General features: G+C 32.4%; 1 protein-coding gene across 1 annotated transcript in view; it reads left to right on the top strand.

The window, feature by feature from the left end:
* LOC129221418 (glycogen phosphorylase-like) overlaps window positions 1-19,889 on the top strand; it is a 49,146-nt gene that overhangs the window by 3,667 nt on the left and 25,590 nt on the right. The window contains exons 2-6 of the mRNA XM_054855903.1: window positions 10,241-10,342; window positions 11,709-11,891; window positions 15,010-15,141; window positions 16,803-16,914; window positions 18,455-18,537. Coding sequence (XP_054711878.1) covers window positions 10,241-10,342; window positions 11,709-11,891; window positions 15,010-15,141; window positions 16,803-16,914; window positions 18,455-18,537 — 612 coding nt within the window. The remainder of the gene's footprint in view (window positions 1-10,240; window positions 10,343-11,708; window positions 11,892-15,009; window positions 15,142-16,802; window positions 16,915-18,454; window positions 18,538-19,889) is intronic.

The raw sequence follows: 19,889 nt of genomic DNA, 5'->3' as shown, positions 1-19,889 counted from the left end.
GTCTTTTATTGTATCAATTAATTATTTTAACACAAATTTTGAAATTTAATTACTTTTTTATGCTACTTATTTTAAGTGAAAATAATTGCACTTCACTGCTGCATTAAAACTGGGATTTATAAATATTATTATAAAATACTCATTTATGTAAAAAAAAAAAGCTTTATGACTAAAAAGTGGAAATCATAGCAAAACGTGTTATGCCCTATCTTATTTTTTATGTGTTGAGTTGAAACCTTATAGCACTTGTAAAAATCCAATTTCTTTAGTAAATGATTGATTCAAGAATGAAATCAAAGCATATACAAATAGCTTATCAAATGATCATAAAATTGACCCTGTAGAGCTGTAGGGATCTAACAATCATATGTATCCTTTTGCTGAAAATAATACTACCGAAGTATTTTTCCATTTCTGCGTCATCTGCTCCTGTTCAACGATTGTTTAGCATTGCTGGAAATTTTTTCACTTCTCAAAGAATGGGGAAGAAAACAGACATCTTTGAAGTATTTATTTCACTTAAATGCAATGAATCCCCTTTTTTTTAATTTTCAATTATTTAGTTCCGTATCTTTTATTTATACTTTCTGGGTATTTTATTACAATGTACTTTTTTCTGCATAAAGGTTCAATACAAAAGGTTCAATACAAAATACAAGGTTCTTTTTTTTAATAGCTGCTTATTAAACCTATTAAATTACCTGATGCTATGTTAAATGGTTCAGAATGCAATGCTGAAATATACGGCAAATTTTTCTGAAATTATAAGCTCTAAAATGTTGAGCAGTTTAGCAGTAAGTTATCGACCTTATGCAAGGGTAAAGGCAGAAATACTGCAAAGGCAAAATAATATTGATTGAGTCAAAAACAATATGCACTATGTATACATTGGAATAAAAGTGTGCTTATACCTGTGTACAATATACAGTTATTGTGGCGGTATGTAATATACGCAATTTAAATTACCTAAGATGTTTTTTATCTTTCATATGTTGCTCCTTTCCTGCAACAGCGCAATAATTCAAAATAAATAAATAAATAAATACACGGTTGTTGCAATTATCTCTTTAATATTAAATCAAAAATCATAATTTTCAACTATCACGCTGTTGATGCAACTGAGTGATATAGTATATGCATTATATTATGAGTCTGTACTGTAATCGTAATCGAAATCATAATCGGCCTATTATAATCGTAATCGATTACATTTTTTACATAAACACATCGTTGTTGTAATCGTAATTACGTTTTGTCATAGGATTATAATCGTAATCGTAATTGTAATCCCCTTTTTTTCGTGCTCATAATCCTAATCGTAATCGATTACATTCCCTCGTAATTGACTTCAAGCCTGGAATACTTCATCGCTAAAACCTCATTCTATTCTAACCTCTTCAAAGTCACAATTGCACTTCCTTATAACAAATATACTATAAGAGTAAATTCATAACTCAGAATCAGCGGTAACATAAATATAACTGCTGAAAAAGCCTTTGTTAAGAGATCATTACTTCTTTACCCCAAAATCAATCACTGTTTTTATTTGATTTTTTCTTCTGAGTGTCAAGGGAGACATTTTTGCTTTGTCTCTCATTTTGATCTAGTGCTTTACTGACAATGTAAAAATCATATTTTGTGCTGTGACCTCTCTCGTTTTTTTTTTTTTTTTCTTTTCAAAATAGAATAACTGAGGGTCACTCAAAAGTAAAGGCTTTATAAAGTCAGAGTCCCTTCTATAAATTGTAGGAGAGAGTTGTCTAAAACGGGGACGGCGGCTCAAATGAAAGCACTCAGTTTCCCAGTTATTTGTGCTGCCATTATTGGTGCAACACATTAATATCATTTTTTACAGTCTATGAGCCAGGTTGAATGGAGTTGATGGCATGTTTGATAGTTTATTCTTCTGCACGAAGTTTTCAAATGTCTTTCAATTTTTTCAAATTTCTTTATTTTTTCAAAAATATCATTAATTTCTCGGAGCAAAAATGTACGCATGGTTTCATAGTCTGTTCTTTGTGTCATGGACTGTTTCGAGAAATTTTTTTAAAAATATTTCTTTACTTCATGGTACTTTGAAACAATGTCATCAATTGTTCACATGTGCATTTATGCAGCGTTAATTTGACCTAATCTTCCAAACGAAAGGAGGTGATAGGAAGGGGAGTATAGAACCACCCCCGGACCTTGTCTGATCCCTAACCATTTTCGAGTTATGGTAGAATTAAGGAAAATGGCATCAAGTAACAAATATCTGAGAAACTGACCGAAACCCGAAATTCCTGGCAAACCTACACAGAAAATCAGTAGGGGAAGGGGGGGCACGTGTGAACATGGTATGTTTTATTAGGATAATATCAAGTAAAATAATCTTGAAAAATTCCCAATTAATGGCAGCACTAGTTCTACTTCTCGGCCAAACTTTTAGAGCAAGGAGCAGGGTCTGATTATCGCACAGACCGACTATGCCTGGGACTGGGGCCCCAAATTACTAAAAGAATTCTACGTAGCATGACAACAATATGAAAAATACATGTATTTCAAAAAGAAAGTAATAATTAATAATGACTTGTTATTTAGAAAAAATAACTCCAAAAGGATAATTTTTATTCATTCTGTCAGTAGCGAATTTTCCATGTCACAATTATGAGGAGCCCCGAAGGGGATTCATAAATCATAAATGCATGTGCACATGATAAATGATTTATATAGTTCAGTGATAGACAAAGAAGCCCCAAAAAATGCATTTAGACGGGTCCTAAACCTGTAAATCAACCACTGAATTTCGCTAAAGTCTTCAGGGGACCTCCAAATTATTCGGGGCCTAGGGCCTCACTTTTTGGTAGTCGGGCCCTGGCAAGGAGTCAGTATATCTTCCTGTGGTGACAGCTTCTTTGTTTAAGCAGATGCTGATGTAATTTTATCGCTATCTTTTTCACGTAAAAACATATTTTAAGCTAACTGTTAAACCAGACTTATCGCAAACCATTACATGAACGTTCAAGTAAATTTCTGACGATCTTTATTTTTTTAATTTAACTAAGAATTCTTTATTTTTGCAAGTTAGTCTTAAAGTAGATGATGAGGCACTTGTGAACACAATATTTGGGGCGCATGTGAACAGTTACCATATCCTCTCCGTACTATTAATAATAGTGTAGGGTATTATAAGTGCTAAAAATATATAAATATTTAAAATTATTATTTTTCTGTAATGAGTTTTAATTTATTGCCAATTCTGATTATTGTTATTATTTAGTTATTTGTTGTTATTATTGTTCACGTGTGCACCCCTTTCTCCTACATACTTGGAAAGAACAGATAAAATTCTAAGAAATGAGGCTCTTTTCTTAAAAATATTCGAATGTTGCAGTGAACTACCAGCATTGAAACAATGGAAAAACTCAATATTGAATTGGCGCCAAAATCTGAAAGCGACATTTTCAAAAACAATCGTTTGAGCTACAGTCAGTCAAATGTGCCAAAAACTACTTTACCCCAGTAGCTTTTGAATGATACCAAAGCAAACAAATCATATTGGGGTTTAAGTTCGGAAGAACCTAAGGCTTTTTGTTTGAAACACTGAAATCGGCGTTTGTCAAAAGAAGGTGACCAGTAGGGTGTCCCCCCCCCTAAAAAAAGTCAGTTTTCTCAAGTTGCACACCCTCTTATAATTTTCCTTTTATGTCAAAACGATTGCTAAAAAGTAAATATAATTTGAAAAACGGCAACCCTTGTCGATTGGCGTCTGAAAGTGTAAACCAGCACTTGTGTATTAGGCCAAATCAGAAAAAGAACTTTTTCTGTAAATTCGAAATTTAATGTTAATAAAACGTAGGCCCTATAGCCTCTCATGTACTACAAAAACATTTATCTAAATTGAAAAATAGTTACGTGTCCAGCAAGAGAGGCCTAGTATTTATAATTTTCTTCAAAAAATTGGATTTTTTTCTATTCACTTTTTAAAAAATTACTCATAAATTTACATAAAATATCAAGTTTAAAAAGTTATTAGGGAACACATTTTCAAATGAATAATAACAAAATAATGTATTTAAAATGAAAATTTTAACTTAAACTTGAAAAAATTCAATTTTTTGAGTACTTTGTGGAAGACTTCACTATTTGTATGAGAGCAAAAATATGTATTTTAAGATAATTATCTGCTTTATTGTTTGTATTTTTCAACTGGATAATTTCTTAAATTTTACCTTGCTTTTTTTTACAAAAAATATGGGAAAAAAATCAGTGTTTTGAAGAAAATTATAAATTTTAGGCCTAGTGCTGGATACCTAAATATTTTTAATTTTGAAAAAAGGTTTTTGTGGTATATGTGGGACTATCGGACAATATTTTTATCAACATGAAATTTCGAGTTTCTAAAAGGGTGTTTTTTTTTTTTTTTTTTCGATTTGGCCTAGCAGAACACAAGTGCTGGTTCTCAGGCGTGGGTCGGCACAGGGTGCCGTTGTTCAAATTACCTATATGAAACTTTTCTTCAATTGTTTTAACATAAAAGAAAATATATGGATGTGACTTGAAAAATCAACTTTCATTTTGAGCGGGGGGGGGGGGGGGGCTGAGTAACCAGTAATAATGATGTCACAGTCTTTTTAGCACAAAATCCCAAGGCAAATTTTAACTCAAATCTGTCTTTTAACAAAACACAATTTTTGTTCAAAAATTATGATTAGAGAAGTATGTTTTGCCGGGTGGTATCAAAATAGTGCGAAAAGTTATTACATATTATGCTTCAATTCTATGCCAAGTATGTGACATAAATGTCTTTAAGTATAAGACTTGAGTACAAGTGATTACTCAAAAAATCAGTAATCCAACGTTATAAAGCACAAAAATTGCAAAATATTGCAGACACGTGTTTCGGTGTTACAAGGAGTATGTGCGTATGTATGTCACATAACTCAAGAACGGTATGTCCTAGAAAGTTGAAATTTGGTACGTAGACTCCTAGTGGGGTCTAGTTGTGCACCTCCCCTTTTGGTTGCATTCGGGTGTTTCTAAAGGGGTCTTTTGCCCCTTTTTTGGGGGGGGGGAATCATTGTTAATTTCGATGCATACTCAAGTGGTGTTATAATTTGGCGTGCACTTGGCGATATATCGCCAGTCTTCTGGTTGCCAAGTTGCCGACAAATTTAGCGTTTTTTTTTAAATCTGATTTTAATTTGGCCATTGGTGGTGATATTTAGAGAGTGAACTACTGAATCACATTAAAATTGTCAATAATGGGAAAATGACATTGAAATTGGAGTAAAAGGAAGTCATGTGATACACACATCAGCTCGTTTTATTCTGCAACTACATTTCACACATCTTTTGTAATCAAATTTCGATTATTTAGGCGCTATCAAAAAAAAAAAAAAAAAGTCCGCAGATAAGCTCTTAGGAGAGAGAGCATGACGTTGATATCAATATTTAAAGAAGAATTTGAAGGGAACGTGGGCTACAAGAGAGCGTCTAATGATCTTCTAACTAGAGAGGAATTTAAAAGTTGATGGACAGAAGGAGCGGAGTTGTCATATGAAGCAACTGCTGAAAAAAAGCGCCAGGAAGAAAAAAAAAAATTGGAAGCCAAAGAAGTATGAATTGCTGCGACGTCCAGCATATTACAAACCCACTTCTGCTAAACATCAAACAACCGACAAAGGAAAAAAAAAAAAAAATGGAAGAGTGAAGTGACATCATCCGATAAAGAGTTGGAGACTAATGACACTTGAATCTTTTGTAATGCCAGTATGAAAATTTAAAAAATAAAAAGAATTGAATTCAATGTAAGCAGTGATTCAATGCTAATTTTTACTTCCTTTTACAAAAAGGGAAGTATTGTATTCGCGAAAAAATTTTCACTCAAAAATCGCCCTTATTTCCATTTTACTCGCCCCCGAATGAATATTGAGTTTTTTTATCGAGTCGAACACATGTGGATAAGTGCCTAAGAACGTATAGACACGCGAAATATCCGTAATAACGATTCCCGAGTTAATTACAACGAAATTTCTCGTGACGTCTGTATGTACGTATGTGTGTATGTGCGGATACGCGTATGTATGTTGCATAACTCGAGAACGATAAGTCCTAGAAAGTTGAAATTTGGTACGTAGACTCCTAGTGGGGTCTAGTTGTGCACCTCCCCTTTTGGCTGCATTCGGGTATTTCTAAAGGGTTTTTTTGCCCCTTTTTGAGGAATAATCACTGTTAATTTCGATGTAAACTCAAGTGGTGTTATAATTTGGCAAACACTTAGCGATATATCGCCAGTATTTTGGTCACCTAGTTTTATCACCAACTTCAAAACAAATTTGGCGATTTTTTTAAAATCTGATTTCGATTTGGCCATTATTGGCGATATTTAGAAAGTAAACTATTGAATCCATAGACTAATAATAAGAGTAGACCGAGCTATGGCAACCCTTTTGCTGCTCATAAACCAAACCATATGACTGGTGGATATCCTAGCAACAGCGAGCGTTAATCGTAGCAGACGATCAACGCCAGCGCGAAATAAAATAAATAGAATTGATGGAACACGAAAGAATGATCTTTTATGGAGTCCGATTTGTAAATTTGTTATTCTAAGTTGTAAATATTTTGTTAACATAGTGAGTTTTTCGTTTAGATAGCATTGTGCATTTTCTTTAGTCAATTTCAATAACTCTCTAAGCAATAAAAGATGCAAGCGACCAAGAAGAATCAGCAAACGGTAAGATTTTTACCTACAGTTTCAATTTAAGATACCGATTAGTACATTTTTGCGTTAACGCAAAACGTTTACGCTATTTCGTTCACGCCAACGCTGACAGCTCCAAATGAAATAAAAGTTACCGAAAACTGATCAAAAACTATTACTAATGTCAAAATAATGCATAACTAAAAGAAAAACAGTTCAATCTCTGCACCTGGAAGTTTTTTTTTTAATGAAAACACATTGTCTTAAAATACATGTCGTGTGCCAAACTATAGATAATGCTGCCATCTAGCAACCATGCTGCCAAAGTCTTCGCCAAGCCCTTCCACTAGTCACATGATACATCTAGGAACCAATTTTCTTTATCAGCAAGAATGAGAAAGCTCGGTCTACTCTTATTATTAGTCTATGATTGAATCCAGTGGTTGGAAGTAGCGCGCTACAAGTAGCGACGCTACTGTAGTAGCTACATTTTTGAGTAGTTTGTAGTGTAGCGCACTACTTCTTTAAAAAAGTAGTGTAGTGAGTAGTTAACTACAAAAAAATAGTAGTTTGTAGCGATTTCTGGAAACTACTTTTAAATAAACTGAAATAAAAAAAAAAGGTTCAAACGAATTTGATTGGCTTAAATTTTACACAAGTACATCAGCGGATGCAATGAGAAATAAGACTCATAAAAATACGAGCTGACCTCAGGCATTTCATTTTGACGCCATACGTTCTATCTGTTTGACGCCATTAGTTTTTTTTGCCGTTGTAATTTTCATATTTCACCAATATTCATATTGCAAAAAGAACTCATTTTCGCGAAAATAAAGATATCGGTGATTTCGCGAGTTGAAAATTTGGTGAATTTTATATGAACTGACCGAAGATTAAAAAACAAAAATATTTTAGCGAGGCTTAAATTTTTGACAGTATTCTCCAAATAAAAAGAAGCTACTTAAAATGTTATAGAAAAGGATGAAATTGAACTGTTCTGGAGGACTTACAATTAATACGAGCATTACAGTGTGTGAGAGTATAACGGACATTTTTCTTAATGTCTTCTGATGAGCTATTTTATCAATCTTTTTTGTTCAATTTTCTTACGGTGTGTATGTGTGTGTATCATGATCCCCCCCCCCCAAAAAAAAAAAATCGAAAGTTGGTTTTTCAAGTCGCACACTCTCTTATATTTTATCCTTTTACATCCAAAAAAAAAATCATATAATTTGAACAACGGCAGCAAGTGCCGATTATGTCTGTGAGTGAATCAGCACTTGTGTAATGCAAGGCCAAAATGAAATAAAATGTTTTTTTAGAAACTCAAAATTTCTGTTGATAAAACGTTGCTCCTATACCCACATATGCACCACAAAAACATTTATTCAAATTAAAAACCATTTAGATATCTCACACGTGCCTAACATTTATAATTTTCTTCAAAAAATTAAGTTTTTGATACATATTTTCAGAAATGTAAGATTTTACGAAATTATCAAGCTGAAAAATATAAACAGTAAAGTAGAAAAGTAGGTAATTGGCGTTAAATAGAAATGTTTGTTTTCCTGAAATTTTTAAGTCTCCCACATAGTACTCAAAGATCTGGTTTTTTTCCAGGTTGAATTAAATTTTTCATTTAAAATATATTATTTTTTTATTATTCGTTTGTAATTGTTGATCTGTAAATGTGTTCGTTATTAATTTTTGAACTTGATATTCTATTTAAATTTATATGTAATTTTTTAAAAGATAACTGAAAAAAAAATCAATTTTTTAAATAAAATTATAAATTTTCGGTCAAGTGTGGCATATCTAAACGTTTTTTAATTTGAATAAATGTTCTTGTGGTACATGTGGGGTGTTGGGTACAGGGGCAACGTTTCCCAACAGAAATTTTGAGTTTCTAAAAAACTTTTTTTTTTTTTTTTTTTTTTTTATGCGACTTGAAAAATTGACTTTCATTTTTTGAGGGACAGCCTATTGTGTATGCTTTTTATTTGCTTATTTTTTGAAAAGTAGCGAAGTAGCGACTACATTTCAAAAGTAGTTTGTAGTTACTACATTTTGAAAAAAGTAGTTGTAGCTGTAGTTAACTACATTTGTAACAAAGTAGTTGTAGTTGTAGTTCGCTACAAAAAAAATGTAGTTTTTCCAACCACTGATTGAATCACATTAAAATTGCCAGTAATGGGGAAATGACATTAAATTGGGGTAAAAGGAAGTCATGTGATGCACACATCAGCTCGTTTTCTTACCGGAGCGCATCTTGCGGTACAAAAGAAGTACCGCAAGACTGGAGTTTCTTTTCATAAATTTATTCAGTAATCAGGATTACAAATTAAACAAATATTGCTTATGTAGTCGAAAATGAAAGTCAAGATGCTTGGACATTATTCTGAGTTCAGGATTGAGTTTTAGTTAACATCGTGAACCTGAATAATTCCTGAAATGTTGTTGCAAGAAACGCGAACAGCGGAAGAGTTTTGAAAGACTACGAATTTCCTTCGAGCTGTTGGAGACAAAATAAGTACCGATAAGTTTGATGATGACTGGAACCTGAAATTGTCTGCTTGGAGATAGGTTGTCTGCTTTAGGGCTTTTGTTGAGTTCCATTATAATGATCAAAGGTCATTTGAAACTATACATTGGAATGATCAGGTGCAAGGGCAAACCGAAGCATTTTTCAGAGGAATGAAGTGTAAAGTTTTCACTTGGATAAAAACTGGTGTTATTTAAAATGGTTTAAAAAAGTTTGTTTAGTAAGAAAATGTTCGGGAGATGCATTCAAAAACAAGTTGTTTTTATTATTATGTGTTGCACCCAAAACACGTGATTATATTGATGAGCAACAGGAGTGCCCACAGGGGGGGGGGGGGGATCATGACGCAAGTTGCGCCGTCAAAATGGGAGGGGGGGAGTTAATTATTGAAATTTTTTATTGCTTTATTTTTAATTTGAATTATTTATTTCATCATTTTTTATTTTATTCTGTTTATATTTTATTTCATTTATTTATTTAGTTTGTGTGTATGTGTGTATGTTATTGGCGTAACATAAAACTTTTCTAATATAATAATAATTATTATTATAAATAAATAAATAAAAATATTTAAAAAAATAAATAAAATAAAAAAGATAGCTAAAAAATAAAATAGGGGAAAAGTTTTGAGAAAAATTTTGGGGAAGAATTTGCGCCATTGAACATAGGGGGGGGGGGATGGGCAGTGGGCACCACTGATGAGCAATTATCTTCTCTTGATTATTCAAATTTTTGGATATTATTAGCAACATTATAGATGGCTTTTCCCTTAGAAGAGTAAAGCGTTTAAAACTAAGTGATTAAAAAAATATTTTCTTTTTATTCATTCTCCTCTTTTTGTCATCAACGTTAAGACATTTTAACAAACATTATATTTTTGAACAGATTATAGAATTTTTAGAATGAAACAACTATGTTTTTAACTCTTTTCCTATATGACGTCTCCAAGCAACACGTTCTTGATAAAAAAAAAAAAAAAAACTATTTTTTTAAGTATATTTTTTCTTTTGCAGAGAGTTTATTACATCTCGCTGGAATATTTGGTTGGAAGATCACTATGCAATACCATGGTCAATTTGGGAATTCAGAGCACATGCGATGAAGCCTTATATCAGGTAATATTTGCTATTTCAATTTTGCATGCTATATTTACCCTTTTTTCTTGAATATTTCTTCCGTGTCATCGTTCTATTAATTATACTTCTATAAATACTTATCCCTATAATTTGCATTAATTATGAAAACGTTAATATTTATCTATAATTTAACTACACGAGAGCCTGAAACAATGTTTTTAGAACCTAATTTTCAAATTTATTAAAGGAACAGGATTACTTTGAGATTAAATTTTCCTGCTAGTATTGCACTTTTTTTTTTTTGTTTGATTGTGCGAACAACTACGAGAAAACGGATTAAAAAAAAAGAAGTATATTTTATATTTGCATAAATATCCATTGCATTACGCAATTATATTAAAATATGATAGAGAAGATTTAAAAGAACGAATTTCATGCCAAAAGAATATTCTTATCCTGGACGATGAAATTGTAGAGATAACTTTTTTTTTTCTTTCTTTTTTCTTTTTCTGAAAAAAGGAAAGCTTTTGTAAGTCACAAACTCAATAATGGTAATTCTAAAGGACATCAAAGTAAGTGAACTAACTCTAAGAAGTTAGGTCGTCTGCATATGTGTCAATATTTATACGACTGCAGGAGACGTGGCAAAGGAATTATTGATTTGATATATCTTACCACAACGATAAATTTACATTTTACTTATGGCAAAAATTTAGATAAATAAAATTAAATTTTATACATTTTGTATGAGTAGAGAAATGATGTATTTAATGCTTAACTTGGTCCATCAGATATTTTGTAATAACCTTGGATGTTAAAACTTAATTTGAGGTAATCGCATATCTTGCAACAACTAAAGTTTAAGTGAACGTATCATATGTATCACGAGAATAATAGATAATTCAAGTTAAATATTGAGTATAAAATATTTCAACAATTCTTTGAACAATGGAAAACAATTTATATGATTTCCATCAGCTGAAGTAAAATCTTCAATGTTTTAAACTAATAATTTCTTAACGAATAAAATTTAAACATTTCTGGAATATTTTCTAGCAACAAAAAATATGAATATTGCTGTAAACGTACTAAAGTTTCTTAAGTTTAAAAGTTGGTATTTTAAAGGTCCGATTTAACTTTCTAAAATGTTCAAATCATTATCTTTAGTTACTACTAAAAACTAACATGTACTTAACTAATAAATAAATTTATCAGAAAAGGTAAAACATAAGACTTTTTAGGAGCCAAAACTTCTACTTTAACAGAATTTCAATCTAACAAATTTTCCTACTTTGTTTTTTCGTCAAGTAATTAATTGTCTTACATATTTATTTATATCAGCATTAAAATTGGTTGTTTAAAATTTTGAATTTTATTTTTAAAATATACTTGTAATTTCTTCTAGCTCGGTTTAGATATGGAAGAATTAGAAGATATTGAAGAAGACGCAGGACTGGGCAATGGCGGTTTGGGTCGCTTAGCGGCCTGTTTCTTGGATTCCATGGCCTCCCTTGGATTGGCTGCCTATGGATACGGGATAAGATATGAATATGGAATTTTCGCACAAAAAATCAAAGGATGCGAACAGGTATTCTTCATTAATTTTTGTCATACCACATTATCAATTGCAGTTATAAACAATATTAGACTGTTTTTGCAGACTTTAAACTAAACTATATTCACATTCCTTTTTTCTACTAGAATATTTAAACGTTATTTAAACTGACCATATTGTCTAGTGGTCAGAAAAGTTTGACTGCGAATGGAAAGGTCCTGGGTTCGATTCCCGGCCGAACATGGATGTACTTTCTCTATCTTGTCCCTGTGATTTCTTTGTGTGAATGTGTTGCTATGCTGTGAATGGTTGCCTACCCTATAAACGGGTCCTTATGGTATGTAAGTATTGTGGAAGTCGGACCTCACACCAAATGACGGTACAGTTGGAAAAGTGAAGCATCGCACCCCGTAAATTGCCAGCTTACCTTGCACAAAACAACAACGGCAACTTTACTTAAGAACAGTTAAAAGGATATTTTTCCTTGGTTTACTTTCCTTTTAATCCAAAAATGTAGATAACATTTAGAAAATTTGTAGTCCGTTTACAATGACCATTTTTTGTAAACTGCAGTGGTAAAGACTACCACCTCAAAATGGTTATTTTCTTGCATGTGAGACGGAGAGTTCCAAACAGCTTTTGGGGTTCATTCAAAATAGCGGGTTTTCAAAGCGATGAGGAACACTTAGATATTTGAAAGCATTACACGTTGAAGATCTTCAATTTCCAGTTTCAAGCGGGGGGGGGGGAGAATAGCAGATTTAAAATGAATCAGTTGCAGGAAAAGCACAAGATTAAAAGTTTCTTCGTAACCCAGTCAAAGTGATCCATATAAAACAGTCAATAAGAACAACGGAAACATGTAGACGTTTTTCAAGATCCCTCTATCTGGTGCCTCAATGCTACAACGACAAAGGGCTCCGATGAAGATTTACGACAAAGTGCACATGCAATTTTCATGACGCTGCACACATTTATTTTTGGTGTTGCAATTTCATTTTTGAGGATGTATATTTACGCACTATAGCTGAGGCAAACCCTAACCCAGCAATGTCTTAAATTAGTGATTTGGATCTGAGTAGTCTTCACAATGCTGCCAGGTTAGGTTTGCCTCAGCTATAGGATTGGCAGTATGGCGTAAAACTTAGGTCTCTCTGAGTTTTAACTTCTCCCTAGCTGTGCCTCTGCTCTGATTGCAGTTTCTAGATTATTTGTGATTTTCTTTCTTTTCGTTCCTCCTCTGCCCATGTACGTTTTTTTTTTCTTAAAGAAAGATAAAATCTCTAAATAAGGAAACTCATACTGTGAATTTAGCAAAAACTTAAAAAAAAAAAATAATAATAATATCTTTCAGATCCCGTTTTTCTTTAAAACTCTGGAATGAACCTTGAGTTAGTACCTACAACCAGTGTACTATAAATAGTTAAATGTCCTCTGTTAGCTTAGGCAACATGAAATGGTAAATATGTTGCTGCTCTGAATAACAATTATAAATTTATCTTCAGTTTAGCTTCGTACTCCTAAATTTCTTTTATAAACACTTACATGTGTAGCGAAAGAATTGTTTTTACGAATATACGTATTGCTTCGATCTTTTACTGTTGTCATTTTCTTGTGACAAGTGCAAGAGGTATGGAGAAAAAAAAAGTCAGATGGGACAAAAGCATAAGCGCTTGAATTATCAGCCATTGCGGAAGTTCTCTTGTGTATTCCTAACTTCATGTGCTTCTTAAAGCACGAAGTTTTTGCATCAAAAATAAAATATTAAAAGAAACACAATTTTTAACTTGAAACATATAAAAAACATACTATCAAATATTTATTTTTTTTACGTAATCTTAAGACATTGGACTGTTGAGAAAGAAAAACTCGGCATCTTTTATGATATGATTATAGCTAATCTAATCAATCACTCGATTGATTAGATCTTTCTTATCATCATTATTTTGAATTGTTGGATAGTATTACCAACATCCAAAGCATTATCAATAGCAAAAGTTTTGGCTATTGACAGTAGCGTCACTACAGGAGGGGGGGGGGGCAAAAAGGGTGTTCGGCCTCGGGTGATACCCTTTTCGGAGTGACACGCAAAATGGTTTTAGGAGTTTACGAAAAACATGAATACTTCAATTCTGAATAATTTTAAACAAATGTATCGTATAATATGTTTTCTCTATTAAATTTCAGACAATATCGCGTTGAGGGGACAATTTGTCGGTTATGTACGCATCTAGGGTGAATTTTACGTAAAATGCAATCTGTTTTATACCTTTAATGTTTCTGAAAATTGGTTTGAACTTCATGTTTATATGAAATATTTTTTTTTTCTAGTAGAGAAGAGAGGGGGTGACGTCGCAAATTACCACCCCGGGTGACATCCATGCTAGGAGCGTCACTGCTATTGATAATGCTGATAATTTTCAGCTTTGTACATCTTTTTTGACAATAGTTCAGGAATATTCAAATTCAAGCCTATGGTATTTACGTTAAACAGGGTATTTTATCCCATTTTTAAAGGCATATTAGTACGTAACATATTCGTATTTACAATACCCTAACGTGCATCAAAACTAGAGAATTTAGCAATATTATCGGCAGAATATTTAGAATTATTATTACTGCTTTCTTAATTTAGAATAATATTTTTAAAATTTACACATTAAGATCTGACCGTTAAACTTTCGACTATCAATTTTTGTAAAAGATATTTCAAACTGACACGAATAACAGAAGCCGACGATAGAAAGTATTGAATCTTCTATCAGTACGTTTATGTGATTTAGGGAGGACTGGGGTCGGTTGAAACAGGGTACAGATGAAATACATGTTGCGGAGGGTATCATCGATAGTGGGAAAAATCCAAGAATGGTAGAAACGTTCGGCATAGTTAGAGTGCATCAAAGAGTGTTAGAAGAAATGTTTTGTTTTTGAATGTAAACATATTTTTCTTGATGTTCATTTAAACCAGAATTATACTTTTTATAGCTACTATAATTTTTTACTCACGAAATACGGTTATCTGGTTTACACTCGTTTTATATAATTTGTTTATTTCACATCTTATGGTGACAAATTTCTTTAAAAAAAGGAGACAATAAAAAATTAATCAGATTTTAAAACGTCTATAAGAAGCATAATTTTTCAACTTTAGATCGAGGAACCAGATGACTGGTTGCGGTTTGGTAACCCATGGGAGAAAGCGAGACCAGAATACATGCTCCCAGTCAATTTTTATGGAAGAGTGGAGAAAACGAGTAAAGGTTCAAAATGGGTGGATACGCAGGTAAGTTCCCATTTTTTTAAAATCTAAAAAGTGTACAATTTTTAATGAAAACTAATTTGTAAAAAAGAAATTCTGTGAGGAAATTTTCTTTTTTTTTTTTTCGACTTTTTAACTTCTTTCCACACTTTTTTAAGTTACATAAGAGAATCTGTAGCAATTCTCTCAAGTCCTTCATACGACGAATGCTCTTATCTTGAATAAAATCATTTGTGAATTATGCTCTAGTTTTATTATAGCCATTTTCGACTGCGGAGGAGGCATTTTTTACTGTTAGATTACATAAAATTTGGAAACTGGACAAAAGGACGTGCAAACAGAACTTGTAAGACCGTTCAGTATATCTGCCGCGTTTAATTTAAAGAGCCAGTCAATGTTTGGTCCTATTTTCACAACAGGGATAATCAGCACTTATTAGCTGGAATCCTGAATCAGATGGCCGAGTGACTTGTTTATAGTCACTTATTTGCCAAATGTTCGCTAACCTTCTAGATTTACTGCAGAAGTGGGTGTATTCAGAGTCAAGGTATTCGAATCGATCTCCTGCTGGTATTGTCCATTAGATTCAAATTTAGTTCAGCGATTCTTTGGAGCATGCATATTGGTACGTCTTATATTAATTGTTTTTTAAATCGGTAGAGGTTTGTTGGAGAAAAGTCAATAAGTATTCGTTACCTATAGGGGGAACTTACACCTGAAAGTAATCTCAGCACCATCTGGAAACTGATTCAAGAAAAGTTGGCTTCCTTAACAATTTTTAAAGCCCTAGATAAAGTTTATGTAGCGTACCGTCCGCCATCTTGGGACTAAATGCTGCTTTCATCTTATGGCTATAATAAAGTAACTCTTTTTTTTTCTTGATTGTGGATTAACCTCGAGTTAATAAGAAACCACAAGCAAGAAGAAAAGCAAGCTACTTCGTCGCAGCAAACATAGGAAAAAAGCATCGTTTAGCCCCAAGATGGCGGATGTGTCGCTACTTATTCTACCATTCATGGCTTTAGCCATTTCCTAGTTACTATGTCCCAAGCGTTTCGCTCCATCTTCTTCCTCATATTAAAAGTCTTACCTCCTGGTGCTTCGACATAATAATTGCTTTAATGTTTCGCAGTAATTACTACGCTAAAAATTAAGCCTATGACAACGCACTACCAACTTACTCCTCATTTACGCGATGCTACTGACACCTGCATTTTTGATAACAGCTATCCTGTGACTTCTGTGTAAAATTAAGTAAGTGGTATGAATTGATTTTTTTTTCATCAAAATATTATTATGTAGCCACCAGAAAGGCTTGAATTTACCAGATACTGAACGTTTATAGCATAAGTCTGAGCATCTAGGATCGGTAGCTACCAGTTTGTTTTTGTACCTGTCTCTTATGTTTTGGTTCTATTAGCTTCAGAGCTAGTGTTCTTGGCTTATACCCATGTAGACACGTCATTCCTTGCTCTAATAAAGTGTTTTCATTTCATTAGGGCAACGTTTTTTCTGTTTATGTGACAAACATAAATTCTATACAAATAAACTTAAAATTGAAAAATCAGTAGAAATAGTGAGCTAGTATCATTTTTCATATTCAACTATACTGCTAACACAATATTTATCAAATTGATTTAAATATAAAATTAAGTGACATTTTGTTAACACATTTGCTTTTCCAGATAGTGTTTGCCATGCCATATGACAGTCCAGTTCCTGGATTCAGGAATAATGTGGTTAATACATTACGGTTATGGTCTGCTAAATCTCCCAACAGTTTCAACTTGAGATTTTGTAAGTATCTACAAACATGCTCTAAAGCATTTTTTTGTTATTGACCCAGAAAAAATTAATTCGTGTTACCGAAAACGGATATTTATCAAGTTGACTTGGCTCTATAAACGTTTTTTGGGCGATTTTCAAAAAAAAAAAAAAAAAATATATAGTCCCGTGCGTAACGCTAAGTTTTTTTTTATTTTTTCCAGCTAACTAAAGCTTTCAAAAAATATTGCTTGTTGGGGAATAATACATGCTTAAATATACTATCAAAGCATAACAGTTAATCCCATATTTAATTAATAGTTACTTGAATAAAATAAAAAGCTATGCATTATGCACGGGATATATATTCGAGAATCGCCCTTTTGCAGTTTTGTTTTTGATATCATACTTTCTCTGCAAGCGAGACCTAGTTTTGATGTTTGCAATATACTGTTATTTTTTTTCTACAATTTCAATTTGAAAATAAACTTGGGAGAAGCACCTAAATATAGTCCTTCAGCATGATGAAATAAATGTCATAAAGCATAACATGAGAATGGGGGAAAGCAGAATTCTAGAATGAAATGTAAAAAAAATTACTATTACAAAAGTTAAGTCAAAATTGAAAATATCAAATGAGTGAGAAGGGAAAAGGGTATACTAATGTATCACATTTTTTTTATCATATTAAATCTGCTTCGAATTCAACCTGGCAATATTCATTGCGGAAAAAATTAGACATATGACACATGTAGACAAATCCCATAACATCACAGTTATTTCAAAACTTGTTAAAAAGGTACCGAAAAAAAAAATGTTATGAAAAACTTGTCATAGAAAAAAACTATTGATTACCCGTTTTAGTCGAGTTTTGTTTTTTCCCTCAACGTTCCACTCTATAGATACTAGTATAAGTTTTCCATTCTAGTGTTATATTAAGGGTTTGAGTTGTTCTAATGTTATTCCAAAATGGTACCAGAACATCTTTGACAGGCGTACCCACCAAAGAGGATCATGGCGTAGACTGCACCATTGAAACTTTTAGGAGGAAGGGGTGCTTTAGGGCTATTTTCTCTTTTTCTTGGGGGGGGGGGAGCGGGGGTTAAGGCTCATACTCTTGGAGGGTTGGTATTTAGGAGGGGGTGCGCTATTGCTCTTTGGAGGATGGACCTTTCTTAATAATATTAACTCGTCCGGATGGATAAGGAAGGAGAAATAAATAATTTTTTGCAACAGAAAATTAGACAGCCATGGCAAAAATACAAAAATGATTTTTTAAAGTTGAAAACATCATTGAATACCTTGAAAAAATAAGATTGATCTTGAAAATGATTACTCTAGCTCTTACTAACTCTGCAATTGAACACTGAAAATTCCGGACATTTTCTAGAAAGCTAGTCTAACGAAAGTTAAAAGATACAAAAGTCTCACTCTGGAGAGCAGTCCGAACCTGTCGTGGCAATTTGAAAAGATGTGAATTCTCTACGTAATATCTTGAAGATAAAAATTTCAAAAAAAATTTAGTCTTTAGTTTTTTAGTGTTAATTTTTTTTTTTTTTTTTTTGCCTTTCAGTTAACAATGGAGATTATATCCAAGCAGTACTGGACCGGAATCTAGCCGAAAATATTTCACGTGTTTTATATCCCAACGACAACGTAAGTGTATCTTTCTAATGACATGCTCTTGTCTGCTGTTAATGTAAACACAAAATGGAATGTTTATTTTGTTATTTTTCATTTTTGTCTACTGTAGTTCTTTGAAGGCAAAGAACTGAGATTGAAGCAAGAATATTTTCTGGTTGCTGCAACCTCTTCAAGACATCATTCGAAGATTTAAAACTTCTAAATTTGGATCCAGAGACCCTGTGAGGACTACATTTGAAAATTTTCCACAGAAAGTAAGTTTTTTTTTCAGAAATCATCATCATCCTACATCGCGTGGCAGCCAAGATAAGCTAAAGTTTTGCTTGTAAGATGCTGGATATCACTTTACCACTCCCTCCATTTTGATCTTTTGAGGATTATATAAGTATTCTTCAATAGCAACCTTTCAGCGAAATCTAAGATTTCCCCCCTCTTTCGGTAGTGACAAGGCTTGCTAAAAATGGCTGTTTTCTTATTTCATACATACTGATTACAGAATAAAAATTTTTACTACATCAAGATTAACAGGGTTTGAGCGGTCCTTCAAATGCAAAAAATAGCTTTAGTTTCTTCAGAATATCATTGTAAGCTTTTCAAAATTGAAAAAGTATTCAAAACTATTGAAACATTTTAATGAATCAGTTAATAAGCAGAGAAACTGTTTTCTGGCGTTTAAAGATAATTACATAATAACATATTCCAATGCCTTAGATTTTTTCAAACATTAAAAACAGAAATTTTTTGTCCCTCTCACTCTTGTAATGGAACAAAGTAATGGCCTCTATTTGGATTCAATAGATAAGTATGTTCAGAAATACCGGCAGTTCTTTATTTGTAAAAACTTGCGAGATTAAAAGTTTCCCATAGGCAAAAAAGACGCTTAGTTTTAGAAGAAGAATCCCATTTCACAATGCATACAAATTGCAGAATAAGGCTGTAAGACATTTGAAAAAAATGTTTGTGATTCATCACAAACAACAAACTATAAAACATAATTTCCCTATTCTAATGTTATTTGCATGTATTTTTCACATATTGTGCGGACTAATTTGTAATTTAATACATCGTTTTTCAGAAAACAATAATCATCCCAAGAACATTTCTCTTTCTTTTACGCAGCTAATTTTCTTTACTCGAATAGACTCATTAAAATTAATCATTCATTCAAGTCCGAGCTTTATAAAAACTAAAAAACCTAACTTTAAATTGAACTTTACATTTGAGCTGAAAATATAAGTAATAAAATCATTAATAAAGTACAGAAGTTGAAAGTGATTGTAGACAAGTGCTTTGCTATTACAAAGAGCACCTTTTTAAGCACTTTTATTATAGTTGACATGTTTGTCACGGAGAAATCTGAGGCC

This window comes from Uloborus diversus, chromosome 4 (genome assembly GCF_026930045.1).
Source record: "Uloborus diversus isolate 005 chromosome 4, Udiv.v.3.1, whole genome shotgun sequence".
Taxonomy (NCBI): Eukaryota; Metazoa; Arthropoda; class Arachnida; order Araneae; family Uloboridae; genus Uloborus; species Uloborus diversus.
This window is presented reverse-complemented; position numbering and strand designations above follow the sequence as displayed.